The sequence below is a fragment of the Taeniopygia guttata genome, chromosome 1A, assembly GCF_048771995.1.
Source record: "Taeniopygia guttata chromosome 1A, bTaeGut7.mat, whole genome shotgun sequence".
NCBI lineage: Eukaryota > Metazoa > Chordata > Aves > Passeriformes > Estrildidae > Taeniopygia > Taeniopygia guttata.
Genome location: NC_133025.1, coordinates 69,427,095 through 69,452,375, shown reverse-complemented (window position 1 = coordinate 69,452,375; position 25,281 = coordinate 69,427,095). Strand labels below are relative to the sequence as shown.

At 45.7% G+C, this 25,281-nt stretch overlaps 1 protein-coding gene across 3 annotated transcripts in view; it reads right to left on the bottom strand.

The window, feature by feature from the left end:
* CACNA2D4 (calcium voltage-gated channel auxiliary subunit alpha2delta 4) overlaps positions 1 to 25,281 on the bottom strand; it is a 123,574-nt gene that overhangs the window by 89,918 nt on the left and 8,375 nt on the right. For all 3 annotated transcript variants that reach the window (XM_030263628.4, XM_072923883.1, XM_072923884.1), the window contains exons 3-13: positions 23,219 to 23,335; positions 21,672 to 21,731; positions 19,403 to 19,565; positions 15,741 to 15,872; positions 15,301 to 15,361; positions 14,687 to 14,837; positions 13,019 to 13,093; positions 11,343 to 11,432; positions 4,892 to 5,005; positions 3,737 to 3,815; positions 1,652 to 1,785 (exon numbers count right to left, since the gene is read on the bottom strand). In XM_030263628.4, the coding sequence (XP_030119488.4) occupies positions 1,652 to 1,785; positions 3,737 to 3,815; positions 4,892 to 5,005; positions 11,343 to 11,432; positions 13,019 to 13,093; positions 14,687 to 14,837; positions 15,301 to 15,361; positions 15,741 to 15,872; positions 19,403 to 19,565; positions 21,672 to 21,731; positions 23,219 to 23,335 (1,176 nt within the window). The remainder of the gene's footprint in view (positions 1 to 1,651; positions 1,786 to 3,736; positions 3,816 to 4,891; positions 5,006 to 11,342; positions 11,433 to 13,018; positions 13,094 to 14,686; positions 14,838 to 15,300; positions 15,362 to 15,740; positions 15,873 to 19,402; positions 19,566 to 21,671; positions 21,732 to 23,218; positions 23,336 to 25,281) is intronic.

Here is a 25,281-nt window from a genome sequence, read left to right as displayed (position 1 = left end):
GCAAACATATGATTACCACAAATGAAAAGCACCACAGACAAATATTTAAATGTCACAAATACACACAAAGCCTACTTATGTACACTTGTTACTCAACCATCTAAGCGCAGGAAAAAGGGACAAAGTAATGATCCAAACAGATACACCATAGTGAGCTATCTCTGTGAGGGATACAGGACATGCATGTGCCATGGGATAAGAGATGTTCCCAATTCAACAGAGGACAGATGCTCTAAAAGCACATGAGAGGAGGTAAAACAGACAAGTCATATGCAAAGGAGTCTTCCAAATATGCCTAGCTATCAAAGATTCTAATCCTTTGCTGCCAGTAACATCACTCCTTCCATCTCTTGTTTGATGTGAGTAGCAAGGCAAGAAATGACCTCCTATCCCTATTACAGAGCGTGCTGGGAGACATAAAGGAGCAAGTCAGAAATCTAGTCACTTGATGGAGATTTGGACTTAGTAACTCAACATCTTGAGTTACATCTCTGGATGATTTTTTTTGTGGAATGTTCCCATTTACAGCAGCACTCACTAACACACAGCAAGTAAACTTCTCTTGCACTTATTTGACATGTGGAAAAAGAGATCAGGTGAATTAAGCTACTGCACAACACAGACAGCCCTACCTACTCTGAACCAACAGCACAGCTCTCCAGTACATCCAGCATTTCCTCTCCTCTTCTTGCAGTGCAAGAGGACTCCTAGTGCTGCAGCCCCCACCCCCTCCAGATGTACAGGCCAGCTGTGGCTGTGAAGGCTGGCACAAGGGAAACAGCACACACACACAAAACACAGGGTGCAGTTACCTCCTCAGACTGTGGCAGCTGGTGAAAGACATGGATGAACACACAAATGAATACATGGACAGAGGAACGAATCAAAGACAGGAGAGGTTGGGACAGAGGCAGAGAATGGCAAGACAAGAGGCAAGAAACAAGATGCAGGAAAAAAATGTGCAGCAAACAAATGTCTGTGACTGCCTTGGGAAGTGTGACTCTATACACCAGTGCCAGAGGTGGCAAGTCTAATGATAAAATAAGTTTCCTGGGTAATTAGTAGCATTTCTGGAGGCTTTGATTAATACACTCAATTACCATGTCCCAGCCCCTGTTTGGCACAGCTCCTGCAGCAGAAGATACCCCCATGTCACCCTCACAGAGCCAAACGTCTTCCCACAGGGCCTGAGCCAAAGCAGGGGGCATTGGGAGTGCTGACTGTCTGCTCTTTTGCAGTGTGTCCTTTGCCCCCAGGGCTGGGCTCAGGACCACTGTGGTGAGTTAGGTCTTGCTAGTTTAAAGAAAGAAAGAGTGAGCCTGCTCCCTCAGCTGAAATCTCTGGGTAACAAACAATTTGCAGTTAGCTACTAGGCTAATTTTTGCGTGAATAATCCTTTAGAAGGTAACTTGCTTGCACAGAAGCACATCTTGGGTGATGTTTTGCCTGTGTGATTAGTCCTGGTCACCTGAGTGACTGCAGATTCACGTCTGAGTCTGCATACACACCTTAGTTCCAGGAGCAAGCAGAAAAGAAATACTGTCTGTCTCAGTAGAGCCAGAGACCGGTAATTTAATCAACCAGCTCCTGGCTTGTTTTACCTAAATTCCAGGACTTTACTTGGGCTTTGACTCGTGCTCGAGGTCCTTACCGCGCTGTCCATGTAGGCTTCAGTCCAGATGATATCGTGGTCGTGGTTGATGACCATGGGCCGGCTGAGCACGTGCAGGTACTCCATGACATTCTCCTGGACATCTGCCAGCGTGGAGATTTGAGTGTAGTAGCCTTCATGGAGAAACAGAGGTGTGAGTCACTCTGCTGACGCATCTCCCCTGATTCTAAATGAATGCAAAGCTAAAAAACTGAATGTCAAAGACCGAACGTATCTACCTAGGTTGGGTAATCTGCTCTTTGTAAAACGGGCCTAGACATGCCTCATATCCAGAAGCATCTGTGGAAATCTAGAGTTTCTAAGCAGTGGTTCTGTTCTTCTAAAAATTCTGAAGCAATGTGCAAAATGAGATTTGTGCAAAGCAGATGCAAAATACTGCTTTGATTCTAGGGAAAAACCTTCCTCTAATCAGACTGTCTTTAGTCTGGAAGGTCAAACATATGAAAGCAAAGGTTTCCACCAGGCTTCCCACTCGCCCTGCCCTATTTTATATTAAGATCAAATTCCCACTTCTTCTAGATTTTATCTAGCACTCTTCAGTCTGCCTAGCTTTACATCCAAGGATGGCAGCAACTTCCATCCACTCCCATTGGAAGCAGAATAAAAAGTGCAAATTACTTATTTTCAAAGCTTTGTCCTTGCGGTTGGACCCAAAGCACTCTAAAACTACAACAAGGGGTACAGGGGAAGGATGTTCTCAAGTTACCAAAAGGTCCACAGAAGTAGCTGCAGGTTAGAAGTGCTAACACAGAGTAATGTCATAAGGATTCTTGTGTCCTGCTTCTCACCACAGGCATTGGTTGTACTTGGTATAGGATAGAATAAGTCAGATAGATGGAAAACTTTCCAATCACCAGGAAAACACTTCCATGTGAAAGGGCTCATGTTCTGATAAGCTTTGTGATGTGAAAACAGATTTAGTGTGCTCAAAAACAAGGACCAAAAGAGTTATACAAAACATTGAAACAGAAGAACAAAATCAGGGAGCCCTCTGCACAGCTCAAATCTGGTAAGTGAGAATGCAAGTGCAAAGAGCACACTTTTGTTACCTGGTTATTCAGAAGAATGCATTCTGACATTTCACAGTGAACCAACAGTACCATGAATTCTCTGTCACTGATCTCCTGGCTGAATACAGAATCTGAAACCCAGGGGTTTGCTTCATTTAACAAAACATAAAAATATTATGTGTAATTCATAGCACTAATTAGATGAATGCTTGAGCCTTGAGAATCCCCAGCTCACAGACATTCTACAGGCCAGCAACTCTCCTGTCAACTGTTCTCAGCAGCAAATGTTCCCATGCATTTCATGCTCTGCTGGAACCACTACTTGGGCTGGAAAAGTTTGTACCTGACACCCAGCTTCAGTTTTCCCTTCCTTTCCCTGTTTATACAGGACACTGATGTAACTAGCATCGCTGTCTCCAGAAGCCAGGTGATGCCCAAACATGGATGGCTTTTTTTCCCTTTCTTCCTTTACTCTTGCAGACTCTAACAGGGCTAACTTGACTTTTTAACTGGCCCCAAATGCATAGAGACGACTCACCTACTGTGGATGGATTTTCTCATTCACTTAATTTCATGCCAGTTAGAGAGAATAGTGGGTTTGGGTGGGATTAACAAGCTATTTTGGTACCTCAGTGAAAATCACTTACACACAAAGATTTTGGCCAGGATACAGGGGTTAACCTGCAGACCTTGTGAAGATTGCTGTAAAATCTTTAAAGCAGCAATGTTTGTTTTATGTCTCAGCCAAAATGTCTCAGGCTCTCTAAGAGAGAGCTGGTCAAAAGCCAGCAACTGGGACACAATGAGCACAGGGGACTTAGGTGGACTAGGGCCAGAGTGAATCTTGGTCATGGTGTCCCTTGGCACGGCGACAGGAAAACGCGGTGGCTCAGCACGGAGGACTTGTGTTACTTGGACACAGGCACACTTCATGTGGGCCAGCAGGGTCTGCTTTTTCCTTAGGTTGTCATCCAAGCAAGGGCTTGTGGGCCCCAGCAGCGGTGGGTAAGCCTTGGAGGGGTGCAGGGAGATTGGGCACCATTCCCACAAGCACCTTTGTTGTTGCAGGCGATCCACTTCACGTTGGGGGCAAAAGTGACCTCCCGTCCAATGAGGTACGTGAACACCCGGACCTAGGAGCACACAAAGGCAGGAGAATGAGGCTGTAATGTGCTGCCAAATCCAAATGGCTGAAGTTTGGCATGCCCTTGTCCACTGGTGTGAACGTGGTGAGAGCAGTAGCTCTGCCTTCACAGACAGGAGCCTCTCGTGCCATTTGTTTCCTGTTTTGTGGCCTGGAACTTAATTTCCAATTACAATAAGCCCAGAAAGCAAAGTTAGCACCCAGGATCATCTGAATAACAAAGCAAAAGTGCAAATTCTGTTTGATTTTATGATAGCAGCTCTGCCAGGCATTCAGCAACCACATGCAGAGAGGTTTATAGCTCCCAGGAGTCCTTTACTCAGGGGAACAGCTGGCCACATGAATCATTTAGAGAGAGCTTTACCATTTCTCTTGCATTTGACCACCAACAAAAGAGCCAATCCTGAAATAAAACTGTTTTAACAGCCCCCTGCTCTGTTCTCTCAGTAGGCTGCTTCTCTCCCTTTGTGCATTGCTGCTAGCTGGGATGAGGTAAACAAATAAATCAGGAGGGTTTAGGATGAGCAGTGGTCTATTACATTTTCACAGCCAGCTCTGCTAGTGCAAGCCTGTAACCAGACATCAGAGTAAAAAGGGCTGGAAGGCACCTAGAGAGGCTGTTTGGACCATTCCCCTGGCCACCATAAGAACTCTGAATAACCAAACCTTTCCTGAACAGGACCAGTTACAAACAGTCCTACATGGAATTAAACTATTAGCAAAAGTTGGTTTTTAATTTTGAAATACTCAACTCAGTCTTTATAATCTTATCAGGAGAACATTTAGATTGCCCACACCTTTAGAAAACAAAGTGTATGAAAAGGAAAAGCTTCTCTGACCTAAAGATATGCATTTGTAATCCTCTCACCTCAGAAATCACCACAGTAGGCTCCTGCCTGGCTGTTTCATTTGCATTTACAGTCAGGTGCCCATGGGTATTCAGGTACTGGAATATGTGAATGCTCAGCTTTGCCTGATATCCTGGCTCATGCTCTTCTACCCCAGCACAGCAGAATAGCATCTTTCCCCTCCCTTTCTATTTATCTATTTATTTCCCAGACAAACCTTCCGATCGGGCCAGTTGTATTTTTCAAACACAGCTTCATAATCCTCCACGGCTCCATCAGTGATCAGCATGATGGCTTGGTTACACAAACCTCCTTGGCCAGCATCTCTGAACTGAAACAGAGAGGGAGAGCACTGCTTATCCCACCACAGGCTGTTTTTGAACTGCACTCTATTTATTCATGGTGGGCCTGACTTCTACTTGCAAACCTCACGCTGCTCAGAAAGAGGATTGTGTTCTCATGCTGCATATAGATTTTTTTATTTATACAGCCCTGCCTGGCACATGCAGACACAGGAGGCTTTGCAGAAGTAAAATAATGAGGAGAAAATAAATGCTGTGGAGGAAGGGTGCGATTCCCTGCTGCTTCACATCTTGCACAGTCGCATTAGTTTATGCAAAACAACTATAGATTGACCATAAACACAGCAATTCTGATTTGACAGCAGTAACTGTCACTTTTTATGGCAGAAAATGTGAGAGGAGTGGGAAATCAGACTCATTATTTCAGGGTGAATCCATCAATCTTCCAAGGAATAGCAAAGAAGGGCAGGAGCATATGAAGAAAGAAGGCTACTGCCATCAGAGCTGGGAAAGGTTATGGATGTGCCAGATAGAGAGGGCATACACTGACATGACACATGACCTGTTATTTATGCATAAGAGATATTTAAGGCAGAGCAGAAGTGCATCAGGACCCTGGTACAAACACTGACGTGCTCCCAAGGGCACCTGCAGAGGTGTTGGCAGATGAGCTCCTACAAGACCCCACCTGTCCAGCCAGAGAGAAGCAGCCTTGGAATGCTGCCTGTCTCCTGCTCTGTGTGCTTCCCACGGCCTCAGGTACCTCCTCTAGAGAACTGAGGGTCTCATGCAGCACCAACACAGTGCTAAAGCCAGCAGCAGAGGTAGCTGAGGACATCCCAGGGACAAAACTGAGCAGCCACTTCACTGCAGCTGCCAGCTCAGTGGCACTCTGTGCTTCTCCTTGTCCTGCCTCTCACTGCTGCTGTGCTGTGAGCAAGGAAAAGTCTGATCAACAGAGGAGGGTACAGAGACTGATGCAGAGCAAAAAAATTATGGAAGAAGGAGAGACAACAGCTCTCCTGCTAGCAAAGATTAATGAGAAGCAATAGCATGAGATGTGGAGGATACAGGAAACCAGCTGAAGGGTGATGAAAGTTACATCAAACAGCAGCAATTTTAAACTGGAGAGGATAGTTATATCTTATGAGAAAAAAAGGTATCCAAGTGGCACAATTAATTGCATAAAATGAAATCCCTGGATGGGAGAACAAGAGCACAGGCCATGAAGTGGGAGTTTTCAGGTGTTTTAGGGTTCAATTCCCAACTCCTTTCATGTTTGGTAATGCTGTTATGACAGACAAATGCCTTTACCAATGTGGCTGGTCCTGTGGTTCCACTGCAGATTAACATCATGACCATGAATACCTCAAAGCCAGTTCCAAGCCCAGATTTCCCCAGCAATTTCACCACTCCGACAATTACATTGCAGTTATGAAATTACTGGGCTCAGTGCTAATACCACCATAAAATCCCCTTTCTGCCACCATCTGTGTTATCAGTCCTGCCTCCTCCACCTTCACACACTACCTGTAACTACACTGCAGGAAGAATGGGCTCAACAGCTTCTGAATGACCACGGGTACAAACCCCTCTGGCTGTGCCCCTGCTTGTATCACTGACCAGAACCAGGACAGATGATCAGGAGTTTGAAGGGTGCTGTGTGGGAACTCAAAATGTCCCTCAGACATTTTTGGAGGTTCCAGGTCCAGGTCAGAAGCATTTGAGACCCTGGCAGGCAGCTGGAAACAGCTGTGATTTTGGGTTTGAGCCATGGAATGATTTACCAACCTTGCAGGGAGAACAAGCAGTCACAAAAAAATTTAGATATTATAGTAGAAGTAGTTATAAAGTAGAGGGAAGAATTTTTTAGTGCTGTACAGGGGGGTTTTAGCACCTGTACAGGGGGTTTCTGTTTTGTACAGGGGGGTCAGATGTTTTAAGATGGAGGGATTTTGGCCGGTCCTGTCCTTCCTCTTTCTCCTTCCTTACCTCCATGTTCTTGGTGATGTTGGCACACACAGATTGGTTTAGAGTAGAAAAGCACCATTTAATATAGGTAGTAGGTATTGGGGAAAAACTGTAAACATTTAACACATAATGTACCATATAAAAGACAGCAGCAGCCCTGGGTGGGGGGAGAGAAGAAGACACCAGTCAGAGAGGGTGTCAGGGTGTGTGTGTGCCTCTGCCTGAGCTGCTGAGCAAACCGCAGCAGCCTGAGAAGAAAATCTTTTGGATAACTTGCAATAAACTGCCTTGAGACCAAACAACAAGAGCCTGCTGAGCCTTTCTTTGGAAGCATGGGTTGGAGGAGAAGTTTTTCCACCACACGAAACCACCCCATGACCTAGGCTGGTCTTTGACAGTGCTGTAATAGGGTCATTTCTAACTAGTTGCTCTCAGGTGAAACATCTATGGGAAACACCAAGTCAGGATGAGGTGTTTGGATGTGCTCCTCCTCTCTCCTGTCCCCAGAGCAGCACTTTCGCAGGGGAGACAGGCAGTAAAGGCTGAGGGTGTACAACAGGAACAAGCACAGGATGCTCTTAGCAAAGGAGAAAAGCAGGTGAGAGCCTCATGGGATTTTGCTAAAGACCAGCAGGTAGGAAAAAAAAAGAGGCTCAAGTGAGCTATTTCTGGGACAGAGATCAACTGGGTGCAGATTAGCAGAGAGAACAGACAGTGTGAGTGTCCTGCACAGGGTGCAGGAGATGCTGTCAGAATGAGCCTCAGATCAGATATATGAACTTTGTGGTTACAAAACCAGCTTATTCCAAACTGTTGCAATCTACAATATGTCAGTTTAGATTTTTATTAAATTAACACTTAATTAAGGTCACCCACTATTTCATCAAACTACTTAAGACCTCTTCACGAAGCTTACTTCAGAACTCATAATACCAAGATACTGAGAAATTGGATGTTGTATCAGAACCAGCAATCTCCTAATTACAGGAGTAGATGATATTTTCAACAGGGAAAATGAGATCATCAGTGTCATAGAAATGGAGATTTAAAAGACAGATTTAGAAAACAAATGAACAAGAGGTAATCCCTGGTTTTTAGGTCCTTTGTGACTGGCTGCAGCTGTAGCAAATGATCTGACAGCATTTGCAGCAAGCTCTGAGCATAATTCCCTGCTCTGACTGAAGTCTCAGGAGCATGAAAGAAGGGAAGATGGGGAACAACACGTCCACAGATGAGATGTCTGAAGAAATGCAGGCTAGAGCTGGGTCAGTGAAGGAGGCACAGAGCTGTATAACTTCAGTCACGTTGCCAGGACTAACAGGCATGATCTAATTAATTCAGGGTCACAGTCTCTTGTACTGCCTTGTTTGCCCATTGCCTTTTACTCTGCAGTTACAGGCTGGCACAGAGCTCCCAGTGAAGCGATAGGAGCTATCAGCATGGCCCAGAGAAGTGTAGGCACGTGTGCTGATTATGTGCATGTCTGACCAGGGGACTCAGCAGCCCCTCTCCATCTCCTCCTGCCCCATTATTATGCAGACCTGCCTCTGGAATGGCCTCCAGAACTACTGAAAATTCAAACTTGGTGGAAAGCATCTCATGGGGAGAAAATCAGCAGAAGACAAGAAAACAAAGCCAGTGAAGGAGAAACGAGAAAGGGCATTAAGCAAGATAGTAGGAACTGGTAAACAGGAAATTCTGAGCTTTGCATATCCTGAAAAATATGCTGCAGAATCCAGGTCCATAAAAATGTGACTGAAATCAAGAAGCAATTTCTAAGGGTTCCCTAAGAAAGGGAGTAAAAATAATACAATACCACATGATAAAAACCAGAGGGAGATGGTCAGGTAGAGATGCTTTAGAGCCTCCATCCTTTATCATCAAAAGGAAAATATTGTAATGGCTGGGTACTTACTGAACTGATAAGAAACTAAGAAAAGAATGAATTAATTAGAGGCAGGGTGACAAAGTGGTAGGGTTAAAGAAAAAACTAATTTAAAGCATTTAAATAATCTGTGCTCAGCGTGAAGGGAAAGAATTGCAGAAAGTGTAGCTGAACTACTTGCCTCATGGGCTGAGACCTGACTGGGACTATACAAGATCCCAAAGGATGAAGAGGCAATCAACAGAAAAGATAGAAAATGGATGGATAAACTGTCCTTAAACATCTAGCATGCTGCTAGAAAAATTAGTAACACACTCATCTTGTGAATGTGCAAATGAATACACACTAGTGAGATGTGAGAGCCACAAACCTTTGTTTACTTGGATCAGCACACAGGTTCATTCTTTTTACAGCACCAGTTTGCTCAGAATTTTATGTCTCACTGAAATCCAGTCTGTTACCAGTTTCATCACCTTTTTTCCACCTATAGTCATTCTGGAATGACCCACTCAATTAACTTCAATGTTTATGTGATTTCTGAGTCAAGGCACGATTAAAATCAGCCTGGTGGTAAGAGGAAATATCATTCCAAGGAGGCCTTGGAAAGCAGAACTTGGCTTTTCTTGTCCTCCACAGGGTGGGAAAAGCAACAGCTTTCAAAATACATGCTCTGAGTGTGTCCTGAGAAAGGAGGACACATGTGCATTGGAAAGGAGAGGCAGTGGCTCGAACACAGAAGAGGAGGGTGGATACTGCCTGGGGAGGGATGCTGCAGAGACACATCAGCTGAATAGGAATTAACAATGTGACAGTGGCTGAAAAAATTGTAGCTGTTGTCTTAAGTCCTGTTAAGAGGAGTACGATGTGTAAAACAGGGAAGGCAATTATTCTGCTCTGCTTAGCACCTGATAGCTCTCAGCTGCAGCACTCACACACTGTCGGGAGGATGGTGTTTCAGGGGAGGCAGCCTGGAAGCAGAACAAAGGGGTATAAATCCTGCAGGAAAAAGGGGAGAGAACAAGGCAGGCCAAGCTTGTTGAAACAAGGAAGAGAAGAGAGCAGTGAGACAGATTAAAACTTAATAAATAAGAAAAGACCTCAAAAGATAGCACTTGACACCTGAGAATTTTGAAGCACTTTATAAATGTGTGCTTAAGACCATGGCTTCCCTTGGATGCATATTTTATAGAAACCACTTGGTTTGTGGTAAATTGAAATGGAGAGTTCAAGTGGTTTATTGAGCATGGCAGAGAGGGACAGGGGGTCTCTGGCTAGCTGTTCTGCTGAAACTGATCTGCAAATTGTGTCATGGATTAAAATATGCCCTGTCTCCCCCAGAGGATAATGGAGGAGAACAAAGACAGTGAGAGATTTGTGCTCTTCTTCAAGCCCTCTTTGCTACTCATACCTCATTGAGTAGGTCTCTGCTGGGCTATTAATTCTGTGAGCAATTGGACTGAGGAAAATTACTATGGAAATTTTGCAGCCACTTTCATTACAGATATTATTACTGGTTGTCTCTTGTAATCAGCAAAGCCTGTTTCATCAGTGTGATGTAGCAATTTTCATTCTCCTGCTTATGCTCCCATGAGCAGTAACAGGAGAGTCTGTGAGGAGCAGCTGAGAGTGGGAATTTGTCTGATGAGACGGGGGTAGTCAATTCCACCAAAGTTCCCCCCTTCTGCTGACTGTGACTGCACAGATTTATTTTGGGACACACTGACAAAACCCCTTTTCCTCTACTATTACCAATACAGGTCTAAGAAGTTTCTTCTCTATTACTATTAGTCCACTGGGGTGTATGGGCAACACTCCCTGGAGGCATTTTTGGTTCAGCTATTTCAGTGGAGGACGTATTTTTTCTCAGCTTTTAAGGCCCCTTCCAACAAGTCCTTCTATGATTCTGTGATCCACAACCCCACTATAAACAGTGCCATGAGGGGATGGGGGTATTCAGCTGGTTCTTGGTCCTTTTTCTTGTTACCATTCCTTAAGAAACAGAATTAAATGTACATTTACCTCCAGGCCACTGAATTTCCTATTCACACGAGGCAATGAATAATTTATGGTTCTTTTCAGAGGGATCAATTCTCCTGTACCTGTGATTTCTTCTCCAAGCACTGATACTCAGAAAAGTGACATTAAAATAAATCTGAAGAATAATCTTTCAAGTCTTCATTATCATCATTGCTCACTAATAACATTACCTACAACCAGAATTGTGGCCCTCAGCTGATCAAATTGTATTTTATTGCCACCATCTGTAAAGGTGCCTGGGCAGTGCCCAGTTGTGGGGCTCATTAAGAAAACTCATGAGGCCACAGCCTTGCTGGCTCCTGATCCTTGCTGGGCAGAGACTGGTGGCTGTGGCCATGGTGCACAAACCAACGTTTCCCCTAAGATGGGTGAGCCCTGCATGCTCCTTGTCACAAATTTGGGATCCATGAGATTAGCTCCTGCCTGCTCCCCACACACTCATGCCCCACACAAGCATCAGCACCAACTCTTACCTCTCTCAGGATTTTGAAGGACTCTGTCAAAGCCTTGCTCACAGTGCCCACTCCTTTTGCCTGCAGTTCCTCCACCAGCTGCTTGAAGTGCTGGCAAAAAGAGAGCAAAAAAACCCAGGAATTGTTGGAGTCCAGGACATCCCCCTGGCCACCCTGGATGTCTCGAGACCCCAGCAAGAAGTCAAAAACACCCGTGCCTTCGATTTTAGCCTGTAAGAGAAGCTACCAACTCTGCATGAGGAATTACAAGCCTAAAGGGTTTGAGTAGTGTAATAGGTGAATTGGCACAGGGTAGAAAAGTAGAATTTTGGAGTTTTTAGAATATAATTCAAGAGTACAAGACAAAGGAATCTAGGCGTGTCCTAGCCTTCTTCTCTTTTGTCTTGTCCTCCATGTCTTAGTGTGCTGGTGACACTTTTCTATTAGTTTAAGGTAAAAATTCACTGTTTAACATAAGTAATAAGCATGAACACAAATCTATAAACATACAACATGTAACTTTAAATATATAATGTAAAAACCACCCAAAACTCAAAACAAACTACTTCTATACTAAACAAGCCTCAACAAGTTAAAATAAAAAAGGTTACAGATAAAAAAAAATAAACAACCTTAAAAACTCAACTTCACACATTCCAAACCTCTTCTTCAACTACTAAACTAAAAAACCAAAAACATTCACACTATTAGAGTCTCACCAACTAACCCTAGCAAGGAATGAGTTGCAGGCAGGTTGTTCCCTTTGACCAGGGCAGGAAAGGGTAGCCCAGCAAAGGCTGCACCCATGCATCTCCAGCAGGACTGCATTTCTCAGTCTCTGACAACCCATGGAAGGGGCAAAACTACTGGAAATCTGACTTTCCCTTATCTGCTCCTTCAGGTAAAAAAAAAAACATCCTATGCACCCAAAAGCACCAGGATGGGGAAAAAGAAAAATTTGTCTGCTCGTCTATGACTTAAGCAGCATTGATCTGCTTATATTAAACCCTCTCTGCAAGGTAGTGTCCAGAATGTTTGGGAATCCTCTGGGAATCCCTGCAAAGCCATCACCCTCTGTAGTCATAGTCTGTGGCCTAGGGCTAATCTGGGAAAGCAATCTCGTTGTTGAAGGCATATAGGGATGGAGTAATACAAACAAAAAAAATTGAAAGAAGAAGGAAAACAAAACAGGGAGAGAAGCTAAAAATAGCAGTCAGCCAGGAGGGTGGTGGAACAGCTGGCCACAGGCTGGCCACCTCGGGCTGCTGAACCCTCCTGGACCAGAGCAGCAAAACCCCTCCTCAGAGAGGGCTTGCTAGCACTCCACCTTGATGAAGGATCAGGCCAGGCTGAGAACATACTCACGAGCAAAAGACTGATTGCTCTCATTTCTGAGGGCTGAGGATGTCTAAGATGGAGACCTTTTGCCCTCTGCACCCAGTTTTTATAAGGCAGTCTGGGGTAGGTCTGCTGGTGGTGGGGACACAGGGGAGCTGTGGCTGCTGCTCACCCACCAGCTGACCCCATGTCACAGCAGCTTGGGCAGTTCAGGGTGAGCCACAGGACACAGCACTGAACTGGTGCTGGCTTCTGAAATGCAAACCCTGTTCCTTGTCCTGGAGTTTCATCTCACAGCATCTCAACCCCGCGCTCTGCCTGCATGAAGAGAGTCACACTGAGAGGGGCCTGGTACTCACCTCTCTGTTATCTCTGTCTGCTTGGACCAAGATACCCTTAAAACAGGGCTCAATAAAATGAACATAATCATTGTACTGCAAAGAGAAAATGAGAAGAAAGGAGTTGTCATGGGAGAAAATTCACAAAATGGGTTCATGTCCTAGGTACATGTTCAAAAAGCAGCATGCAACATTATGCCTTCTCATACCCATTTCCCTTAAAATTGTTTATAGTTATCATGGCAAACTAGGATTTTGATGACTCTTCTGTTTGTTTGAATACCACATTAATTACAGTGTTTTGCTGAGTCCTAGCTGAGCATATCTACACATACAAAGTTAGGGGGGGTTTTCCCCACCTACACCATAAAGTTTTTATCCCCACTTTATGAACTTGTATCCCTGGCCTTGCTTCTAGCAGTTTTTGCATATAGTTTTCACTTCTGGAGATTTTGAGTCCCCAGCCACCAGCTGAACCTTGTAACCTGAAGTTTGAAGCTCCTGGTTCACAGCAGGAGCATCAAATACCAATAACAAACCAGGTTAGCACACATCCACTGGACTGTTATAATTAGGGGAGTGGATGATTATAGACTGTGATATGCAAGGTAAAACTTGGTAAGGCCCTGTGAACCTTTTCCTGCAAGGTCCAGGAGAGTGCAGCTCCTAAGAGGTCACAATTCCTGAGATGCTCAGCTGATAATGGGAACTCAGGTCAGGCTATAATGTCTCTGAGCCAGCAGGCTCTTGGTGGGAGTTCAGTAAAGGAATACACACACACACACACACACATATATATATATATATATATATATATAAACATGGTATTTCTGGGATTGTTTTTGAAGAACAGATGATATTTCAAACTCCTTAATGACTCCCCTCCATTTTTCTGCCAACACTGTTCACTCTTCCATCTGTCCAGTCATATAAAGACAGAATTGTTGCCACTGGAGTTTCTAATTAGCTAACATAAGAAGCTATCAACAAAAAGCAGAATTTATATCTCAGTGACTGTGCCCTGGCAAGCTATCATAGAAAGAAGCCTTGGGAAGGAGATGGTGTTTGAATTAGCTTTGAAAATTAGAAGGCAAGGAGCCTTTAACATGGCACCAGTCTTGCTATGAGTCATGGAAAGAAGTTTTGCTTTCTGTGGCCAGTGGTGCTGGTTCTCTGTGGGTAACCAGCCCATCCTCACCCTGCCAGGGCTCAAAGAAGAAGAGATTAACACTGAAGCTTCCTGACCAAGCTCCATGCAGCCCAGCTGATTGACTCAGAACTGTAAGGGCAGACTTGCAGGATGCTGATGCACAAAAAGGCATATGGTGGTAGTTTTCTAGCTTGGAAACATTATCCTGAGGCTTACACTGCTGCTGCTGGACCCAAATACAGTGTTATGGCAAGCTAGGTGAATTATTAGCTCAGGTGTCTCTCTGCAGCCCTTTATTATCTGTTGTGGTCACATCCCTAAGAAAGCAAAAAGATGCAGCCAGCATCCTCTGTGGAGGAGAGATAAAATGACCTGGCAGCCACCCTGCTGAGCACACAAAGCTGCCTTCCCAAGGGTCATTTGGGGAACTTCCATATATAAGTGCTGCTGGAGGTAGGTCACTGTGATTTGCTGAGGGGAAGGAGGACAGGGTGTGAGGCACCAGGAGCCAGCTCAGCCTGGAATGGAAGCAGACATACTGCAATGATGTTGACAAAGTCATTTTCTCCCAGAGTATCCAAAATGGTGACGATGGTGTGCTTGGCAATGGTCATCCTCAGGCCCTTCATGCTGCCACTGACATCCACAATGATGACAATGTCCTTGGGAGAGGTGGCTGCTTGGATGTACCTGCAGAACAAAGAGCACGAGGAAGCAGGGTGAGAGCCAGGGAGGAGCAGTGCTGGGCATGCTGCTGTCACCACATGCACCGTGACCACAGCCACCTCACTTCCTCCTTGGGAAGCGCTGAGCCCACTGCAGACATACACCCAAGAGTGACCAATGTTCAAGTCTGCTTTAGCCATGCTGAGCAGACTGAGTAAACACACCACAGCTCTGAAACCTAAATATCCTCAGCACCTCCCAGTCACAGAAGTGTAATTTCCTCATGGCACATGTTAGAAGCCACAGGGAATACTGTTGCTGGCAGGGCTTCCCAACCTGTTATTACCTTTGTTTATGTACCCCCCATCTCTTGCAGGACCACCACAGGACATTAATAACTGATCAGCGACTCACCAAGGTGTCACCTTGGAGAAGAGAGAGAGGGGAAGGATGAAAGGTGCTTTGGCCAAGTCTCTCCAAAACTTACCAGCCACGGTTTCTGCAGTCAAAGGAGATGACTCCGTTCTCATCTGGTAGCCACTTTATTCCTGAAGAGAGCAGCAAGAGAAGCAATCAGCACACACAGGCAGGCAGGCACCTGCTCCCCAGGCCCTGGCTGCCCCAGGGAGCCCACGAGGCTGGCCAGCCACAGCAGCAGCCATTCTGCAGAAATACAAGCAGAGCTGCTCGGTCTTGGGCAGTTCTGGGGTTGTGTGATCAATGTGCCTGAGTGGCTGGTTCTAAGTGGTTTATGCCTGCAGAATAACTCCTTCAGCCTTATCAGTCCACTCTGCTCACTGCATCCTGCCCTTCTCGGGGCTGGGATGGCCCCAGACTTCCCAGATTGGATTCTTCCATGCACAGACCCCGTCCCTGCAAAATTATTGTGTGGCACTGGAAGAGCAAAGCCAATCTCTACTCTTTTACCTGGGTACAGCCTGAAGAATCCAGTGGAGCTGCCAAAGTACTGCCAGGTCAGTGTGGGATCCCTTTCAAAGTTGTCCACAAAAATAGGATTCAGGGCTTCTGACATGTAAACTCCATTGAGTATGGCAGGGTCTGTGGGAGAAAACTGTGTAAAAGAAGGGAGGACATCCACCATCCCTGATGGAGGAGAGGGATGGGAACAAAGGCAGCTTCAGGAGGATTGCAACCTTGTCCAAAGCTTGTACATTGATTCCATTCCCTGCCCATTCGTGTGAGTCCTGGAGGCCAGGCCACCACTGGCCACTGCAGGTGAACTCAGCTTGGTCAGACACTATTAACCCCATTCCTCTTTCCAGCCTTGTCTGCCCTTGAGCCCTACATCTGGTTGGAGTAATGATCCCAGAGGCCCAGGGAGGCCAGCACAGTGCTGAGCACAGCTGGCACAGCCCACAGGCAGCACTCAGCTTCTGCCTGACAGGGGATCTGTGGCTCTTGAGATGCAGCAGCCTGATGCATCACTGAGAGCCTTTCTACAGGACTGTCTAAATTTATACTAGGTGTAATTACCTAAGGCAGAGGAGCCCTAGGATTTACACAGGTGCTCTCTCTCTTCTTTCCCTTATCAAATATTTCTTGTCTTCTTTGCCTGCCCTTTGCTTGAGAAAGCCTAGGCTGTCCTACCATGCCCCCATCTCCTCAGAATAGCGAGAAACAACACTCATTTTTGATTTCAAAGGTTTACTCAACCTTAACAAAATGCAACAAAAGACTGAATAAGGAAAAATTTACACTGCTGGGAGCATGGAACTAAACCACCGTGTGCTCCCCCACAAAATGGCTGCTCCACCTTTTATACTTTTGGTGTAAAAGGTATAAAAGAATCACAGAATAATGAGGTTGGAAGAGACCTCTAAGATCATCAAGTCCAACCTATGCCCTAACACCTCAACTACACTATAGCACCAAGTGCCATGTCCAGTCTTTTTTTAAACACATCCAGAGGTGGTGATTCTACTGCCTCCCTGGGAAGGCAATTCCAGTATTTTATTATTCTTTCATTGAATTTTTTTTTCCTAAAATCAGGTAACCCTAGCTCCTACCAAAGTCCATCAGTCAACTCTTCCTTGTCATCCATTGGCGGAGATTGAGAGGAACGATGGATTTGTCTTTACAAACAAGCTGTGGGTCTGCTGGTAGATAAAACTAGCACTGAGAGATAAAAGAAACAATGGGAGAGATTCCATCGATTGATGAATGGAAAAAGATATTTGCCTTTACAAATAAACTGTAGGTTTGCTGACAGATGAAATTGGACATTGAAAGATGAAAGAAACAATGGGAGAAAACCCTAAATTCCATAAGAATTAAAAATGAAGAGGGAGGGTTATACATTAGAGGGGAATCTTTGGTATCAGGCATTCTGGGAAGTCTGTACCTCTCAAGAACTTCAGCCAATGGGAAAGAGAGAAGGGAAATGTGGCCCGGAAATTGGGATAAAAAGGAGGCTGTGTCCTCCAAAAACTGGAGAGACCCCAGGGGAATGCCCTATGGCCTCTCCCTTTATTCAAATAAAGTAAAAGGACTCCTCTGTCTCCTTTTTGGACATAAACCTCTGATGTTTGTGGATTAATTTTCCTGACAAGATCACTTTCTTGCAGTTTGATGGGAGGTCAGGTGTTGCCATGCCACGCCTCCCAGTAACAAGCCTGCCCTCCTCCCAAATGCCCCAGCTACCACAGTGAGCTGGTGGCAACAATACAAGGGGGAGGGAAAGGGGACTGTGGGGAGAACATATCACAACAGCATAACTACACATCAATAAAGCTTCTCTTATCATCCTGTCTTAGGTTGGAAATAGGGGAATAATTCTATTCCTATCTGTTAGGGTGGGGCAGTTTTCTTTATCTCTTCCACAACCCATCCTCCCTCCAGATCATCTCTTCTGTTCATGAGCCATTAATTATTAATTATCCTCTGTTCATGGGCCAGTGAGTGTCCCTGCATGCCTGATAAAATTCCATCATCTCATGGCGAGATGCTTTGCCCAGAGGGAGGAGCCAAGCATTCCTACCTGGATATAATCAGAGCTTTGGAACACCACAGCAGCCTTTTCCACTGGATTCTCAGAGGAAGACCAGGCCCAACTAGACCACCACTGCATCTTCAGAGGAACAGTCACCCTTCTACAGGATCCCTGCTCCAGCAGAGCCACAGCTGGCACTGCAGGAGGACTGCATCCACCATTTAATGGGACTGCTGCCAGCACACTGACCAACAGGTGTCAGGTCATATTCTGACTCTGTCAGTGTTTTTTGTTTGTTTGTTTGTACTATTACATTTGGGTGTTGTGTTTTCTGTTGGTTTTTTTTTTTTTTTTTTCTTTTTAGTTTTCCTAGTAAAGAACTGTTATTCCTATCCCCGTATCTTTGCCTGAGAGCCTTTTAATTTCAAAATCATAATAATCTGGAGGGAGGGGGTTTACATTTCCCATTTCAGGGGAGGCTCCTACCTCCCTTAAGCAGACAGGTGTCTTTTCAAACCAAGACATACACACATAATACTCATCCCTAAATTGTGAGAGCCAACCATCGCATTACCCATCAATAACAGAATCAACAGGAAGCTGCAGATTCCAAGAACTCCTAGGAGGCAGTGTATATTTGGTGTCTGTGTTGACTCACTGCCTCAGGAGACCAAAGAACAACAGCAGTAGAAACAGTGAATCATGAGAAACTGGTCATTGTAGGATTAACTGTATTAGTATTGAAAAGGGTAGGGCTTTCACCTACCACCTGCTGTTTAGTCACTTTACTAAAAGCAGTTTTGTCAAAATGAGGCAAAAACTGAATTGTGGCTCCCCAGGAATGAGGCCAAAGTCAGTCCTGCAGGAAGGCAGAGCTGGAAATGCTGTGGAGAGCCAGGCTCACTGCTGTTTGCAGGAGGGGGAGTGAGCTCTGCGGGACGTGGGCATGGAAGCAGCCCTCCTCTTCCATCTCCTGCTCATCCTGCAGCCTCAGCCAGAGGAGCTACTTGGCTCATGGTGAGGAGTAAGGGCAAGAAATCAGCTGGCTGGGCAGTGCCTCTCTGCTGTGTGACCCCCTCTCTCTATACTGAGAGAGGGCAGCAGCCTCCTTTGCACAGTTCTGCTGTACCCAGCCACAGCCAGCTCTGCTGGGCGCTCTGTTGTGAGCAAGATTTTAGGGTCTGGGGCTGCCAGAGCAGATGGAACTGATTTGAAATCATGGGAGAAATAGAACTCTATTGTGTCTCTAAAAAACAGCAGTTCTGAGCACAGTCACCAATGAGATGCCTGACAACCAGAGGCCGTGATAGAGCCAACTCTTCAATGTGACAATTGCCAATAAAGTCTTATCTCAGTTTATCTCACAGCACCTTTGGTTGGGTAGAGGGGCTGTAGGAGAATACACTGCCTGTCTGAGATGGAGGCCTGTCCACCATGAGAGGTTTTCCAAGAGTAGATTGTACCTAAGCCCTGTCACAGTGACAGCAGAGACTGTCTCTTAGGACAGCAGCTTTCCAACCCTGATTTTTTATTTTTCCCTCTGTTAGTTGTTATTTTTCTATTCCCATCCTTGTTTCCAGTATTGCTGCTGGCAATTTCCATACCAGCCTACCAGCAGTGAGAAGGCAGAGGCCATTACCTTTGTTGTAGACGTTGGTGGGCAGCTGGATATCACTGTAGGTTGTGTTCACCAGCAGGTTATTGAAATGCTCATTTGGCTCCAGAATGAATTCATCCCCAAGCTCCACATAATTGTCATTTTCATCCTTATCGTTAATCAGGAGAGAGTTGTAGTAATCAAACTGTTGACGAAGACAATGGAAAAAAGAAAGACAAAGAGAATAGCACAGACTATTACCAGCACTGCCAGGGGTGGGGAGAAACACTCTTTAAAACAAAGAGGGGACATATGGAGAATCAGGGCTTCAAAGAGGATCAAAATGAGCCACAAACAAGCTATTACCAACTGGAAGTGTCAAGCTGCCCAAATGATGGGTTCTGGCCAGTTTGTTGTTGTCATGTGTCCATATGACCAATGCCAGGAGCATTGCTTAAGAGCCACTTAAGAGCACAGGGGCAGGATGGCAGCCTCCTGTGCCCCTCAGACGTATTTAGGGGATTTGGGGAAAGGTGAAGGGTCTTATGGGGTCTGGCTCCCAGGTTTACCACAGGACACAGCAGCTGTCCCTTGCTGAGCTCACTGCTGGGGGACATCCAGCTGGAATCATCCCCTCACTCTGGCACTCCAAGTAGCAGGCACCTGAGCTGGCTTTCAGCCACAGTGTCTGGTGACAGTATTGAAATCACAACTCTGTTGCCCACCATTAGAAAATCCTGGATGAATAGGCAGAGATTGCCATGGCAGGAATACAGGCATGTAGCTGGTTCATTTGTAGGAAAAAGGCTCAAATAGGATTTGAGCTCAGACCTGGTGTATTCCTTAGCAAACTGGAACTTTGCAGAATTGGGTTTTTTTTTTTTAATCTTGGGTTTTTTTCTTCCCATCTCTGGCTAGATCTCAGGGCTGAGATGTGCATGCCATTAGCAGACTGCTTTTGATTTCTCATGATTACTTTTACCCCAGTAACATCCACTTGTGAGTATATCAAAAGCACATTGAAAGAATTTAACAGAGAGGGGGGAAAGCCGTGTTGCTGTTAACTGAGGCTGTGGTGCAAGGTAGCTGGTGGCAGGTCACTTTGTGAAGCTCGTGCTTGCCCGTGCTGCTGTGTCCCCCCCTTGGTGAGCTTTCCCAGGAGAGATTACCCTGCTCCCCCCAGCAGGGCCTGATTAAAGCCCAGCCTGGCAGAGATCACTTCTCTCCTGGCAGAGCCCTGACGTGGAGCTGAAGGGACAGACACAGCTGGGTGTGTAGGCACTCACCCAGAGCAAAGCATCAAGCAGAAGGTGCTCAAAGACAATGCAGTGTCTCCCCCACCCATGAAGGTCACTGGGGATTTACCATCTACAGTCACTTTAGTACCTCCAGGGCCTTCTTTGTCCTTGGATAACCTATGTTTTTAAGATGTTTTTCCTGACTTTATCTGAGCCAGGGTTTATGTAAGGATTAGTGTTCAAGCACTAGCAGCACTCAGAGTGTGCAAATACAATGTACCTTAACTCACCCATGCCCCTTATTGTGAATGCACTGACTCAACTAATATGGCTAATGGGATTCTTTCAAAAAAAAGGAAAAAGTGAGATGAAATTAGTAACCAGCTTGATTTCAAGGAGTGTTTTCATTTTTCCTAGCATTGAGACATGTACTTGCAGGGGTAGCCTGTCCTGTTAAGCTGTCTGTGCTTGTACTGTGTATAGAGGACTTTCTTCCACAGCCTTTTCATTCCAGCTTCCCTCACCAGCAATAACTCACAGTTTGGCCACAACAAACAGTTATTAAGAGAAAGCCAATTATCCAAATTGCTTGGACAGCACCAAACTTTCACCTTAAGGGAAGTCCTGATGAGTGGGTGTCTGTCTGGTACAGAAAAGATGATGGGAGCTGTTAAGAAAGATGGTGAGGAACTCAGTTCATTTGGATTAGGTTTGCTGTGGGTATTTGTAACAGCATCCTCCTCATTGTTCATTCACACTCAATTTTTAGCTCATTTTCCAGTCAAGTAACCCACAAAGTGCTGGCTAATTTGCAATAAAACGTCACATAATGACAGTGTTGGCCGTGCAGTAAAAGTAATACCAATAATATCACACAGCCCAACATCTTCCCAAATCCTTCCCCTCCCAGAGCCAATGGGACGAATCTTTTTGATGTTCCTAGGTTTGGGATCTGCCAAGGATGTCTCTAACTTGCAGCAGTCTCTGAGTGTCCTGCAGACAAGGCAGCTCAGGAGCCTGAGGGGTGGGTTCTGGCTGTGTGCCACATTTGTCTCTGACCAGGAGAAACTCACCTCCAGCGAGGAGTTGTACTCATGGTTCAGATCTGCATCTTCTGCTGCTTCCACCAGCCTCTAAAGCAAGCACACAGAAAGGAAGGTGAGTGGGTGCTGTGGCAAAGCCCTCCAGAAGTTCTTCCAGCTGTATCAGCGATTGCCTCCTCCAGCAAAAGCACATCCAGGGTTATAAACTTCCCTCTTTCCCTCCTTTCCTGCAGACCTGTCATTCTGTGCTACAATTTTATAGCTTGGAAGGTACATTATTTGCAGCTATTTATTGCCAAGTGTATTCACACCTAGTTACTCCAGGGTCCCTGCTAAACCCCAGAGCAATTTCAGATATCGCAGGACATGTACAAACAGAAACAGGTCCGTTTAGAGAAACAACAGACAGATTTAATTTCATTTTCCACGAACCCTTCCAAAAAACCATGGGAAAGGCATTTCAGCCCCAGCTTGATGTCAGTATCTCATCAAAGGAAGAGGCCTTGTGGGAGTCTCAGTCTGGTATTGTTACTGAGACAAAGACCATGACTGGATTTCGTAAAGGGCTCAGCGATGCTGTAGCCATTTATAAGCTCTTACCATTTATGGAAGGCAATAAAATCAGCCAGTTTTCTCCAGTGTGATGCTTTAGGGCACTAATTCTCAGTTGGTACAGACTGGGAAGGGATCCAACCAAACACACACATGTTTTCAAGGTTGCACAATCAGCAACAGTCTCAGCAAAACTACATTTTGCTCCTTCACAGAGGCAATCCAAGCACTGGAGAAGTCTGGCTATGAATTTAATGTTATTGGCCAAAGCTCTGGGACTAAATATGCCCACATTTCATTTGGAGATTCAAATGATGTGTTTCTGGATGACTTTTCCACATTAGAAGCCTTAAACAGTCAAGGCTCTGTGACTACAGAAATATGCTTTTCATAGTAGGTAAACATACAGGAATATGATAAATCCTTAGATGCAGGAAGCAAGAGGGGCCAGAACGATTACCTGCTCTGATCTCCCACACTGCAACAGCTACAGACCCCTTGCCACCTCCTCCACACTTCCCCATGTACACAGCTGGAAATCCAAGCACCTTCCTTGCAGCCTGTGCTCAGGAGGTGCAGAAATTCCCCTTGAGCCACACACACAGCTGAAACAAGCCCCCAGTCTTCAGCCACCAGAGTGCATTATGGAAGGATGAACTGGATTTTTCACTTTTGAGAGGTTTTCTTCCCCCCTCCCCTTTTTTTTTTTTTTAACAGCTTGTCTCCTAAAAGAGTGCTTATTCCCTCATATTTATTCCTAGACTTTGTTTTTGTCTTATTTTCTAATTTGAGCAGAGGGAGAAGCCAGCATCCCCTTGTCTGAACGCCCACATCCTCCCACCAGTGTCTGCTTAAAGCTCAGCCTGAGCAGCCAGCTGCACCAGCAGGCTCTTGCTTGGGCAGGGAAGTCCTCACACAACCCCTGCACCCACACACTCCTGCTGCAGGCAGGAGGCCTGTGCCTGCTGCTCCGGGGCTGGCAGGACACAAATTCCTTCCCAAAGCCCCAGGGGCAGTGGTCATACCTCAACAGCTTCCACCTTCCTGCGGAGCATGCTCTCCATCTGCTCCGAGAACTTCTTCACCAGCTCCAAGCCATCCACCTCCTTGATTTTCAGAGTTGGCTCCACATCTTTGTACTTCTACCCAGGGGAAGGAAAAAAACCCTGCTGAGCAGGAGGTTCTTGAGGAGAGGGATGAATCTATCATTGCTAACTGGATATTGTTTTTGTGTTGAAACAACTGCTCTGATTTTATCACCTTCCATCTTTGTATTTCCCCCTTTTCCACCCCATAATTCAGGATGTTCAGATCAGTGGCCATAACTCAAAGCACTTTGACCAAGTAGAAACGACTGATCCAACTGTGAGCTTGTGGCTGTTGAAAGGAGCAATGCATCTGAAGCTATTAGTGCCTACAAACTAGAGAGAAGCAGAAGGCCAACTTTTAAAAAGCCAAACCATGCACTGTGATGACATCCACAACAGTATTATACACTTCACACACCTTAAGGGAGAGGGAAAAGCAAGGGAATGGAGCAATGTGCTGTCATTGCAGCTCCTCCTATGTCATGTGTGCTTGGGGCCACTGGTGTCATGCAGTGCAGGGGCTGTCCTGCCCCAGGGCCACCACATCTGTCAGGGAACTTGCCACGTCTCCAGCAAGAAGGGTCTGCTCAGTGCTTACAGGGGAGACTGCCAAGGAAAGCTGAGATGGACAGGTATGATGCCACTTATTGGGCACCCAGGGGCATAATTTAGGCCAAGAGCACCACAGAGGCAATTCCCAAAACCTAGGAATTATAAGCATGGCTACTTGGTGCTACCTCCATGGGGAATATTGTAAAATGCAGGCAAACCCAATGGGAAGAAATGATAATGTCTGACTCCAGTTCAGAAGGCTGAATTATTTCTTTATTACAACTGTGCTATAATACATTAATATACTATTTAAAGGAGATACTAAAACTAGAAACCTACTTGTTCTGACTACCATATCTAACTCACTCACAATTGGTGGCCCTCTCTGGAGAGTCCAGCCACAGGTGGGTTGGATTGGCCATCAGGCTCAAACAATCCTCACCAGAATCCAATCAAGCAATCACCCCAGGTAAACAATTCTCCAAACACATTCCACGTGGGAAAAACAAGGAGCAGAAATAGAAAGTGTTTTCTCTTTCTTTCTCTCTGTGCACCTCTTTGAAAAATCCTGAGAGAGAGAGAAATGTGCTCACCCCAGGGGAGAGGTCTATAATGAGGAGGATCTAGATCTGACAGCTTTAGAGATAACCAGTTTATTCTCACCAAGTTTCATATAACATAGGAATTAAAAAAAACCCCAAGAGTACATCTAAACTGCGTAACCATAATCTGCCTCCTTGAGTCTGCTCTTTTAAGACTGGCTAAAATGGTCTTTATTTCTCCTTTCCAAAAAATCCCACAGCTAACAGAGTTTGCCAGAAAGAAAGATTAATGAAACCTGTGAAAGGACACAGGACAATTCACTTATTTCAGAAAAGACAGAGCCTTGTCTCCTGAGCAATGTGGAAACACAAAGGCAACCAATTGCAATTCCCTGGTTCCTCATCATCAGTTTTGTCTGCAGTGTGCACAGCCCCCCTCCATCTTCCTTGTCTTAGCACCAGAGCAGCAACCTCAGCCAGGGCTCGGCTTCTGGTGCTGGGAAAAAAATGGGGTGGTGAAAAGGGCAAGGGGATGGCAGGGGCTGTAGTGACACTTCTGAGTTAGAGGGAAGCAGCAGGGGAAGGACTCTGCAAGTCCTTTTGTTCCAGAAGCTCCTTGACCATCCGGGAGGGTGGCTGGGCACAGGCAGAGGAAGAAATGCCTCGAGGATGGGGCAGGCAGAGGAGGTCAGACAGAAATAGCAGCAGCATCCAGCCCACAGCAGGCATGGCAGGGAGGCTGCTGGCTCTGTCTGGCATGATTAACAGCGAGGGTTTTACTGGATTAAAAACACCAGGGCTCACATCCCCTCCGCTGGGGCTGGGAGCTGGGACAGGCAGGGGAAGCAGCAGGAGGGATTGAGCTGGAAGGCTGGGGTAACCACGCTGCCAGAAGAGAAATGTGCA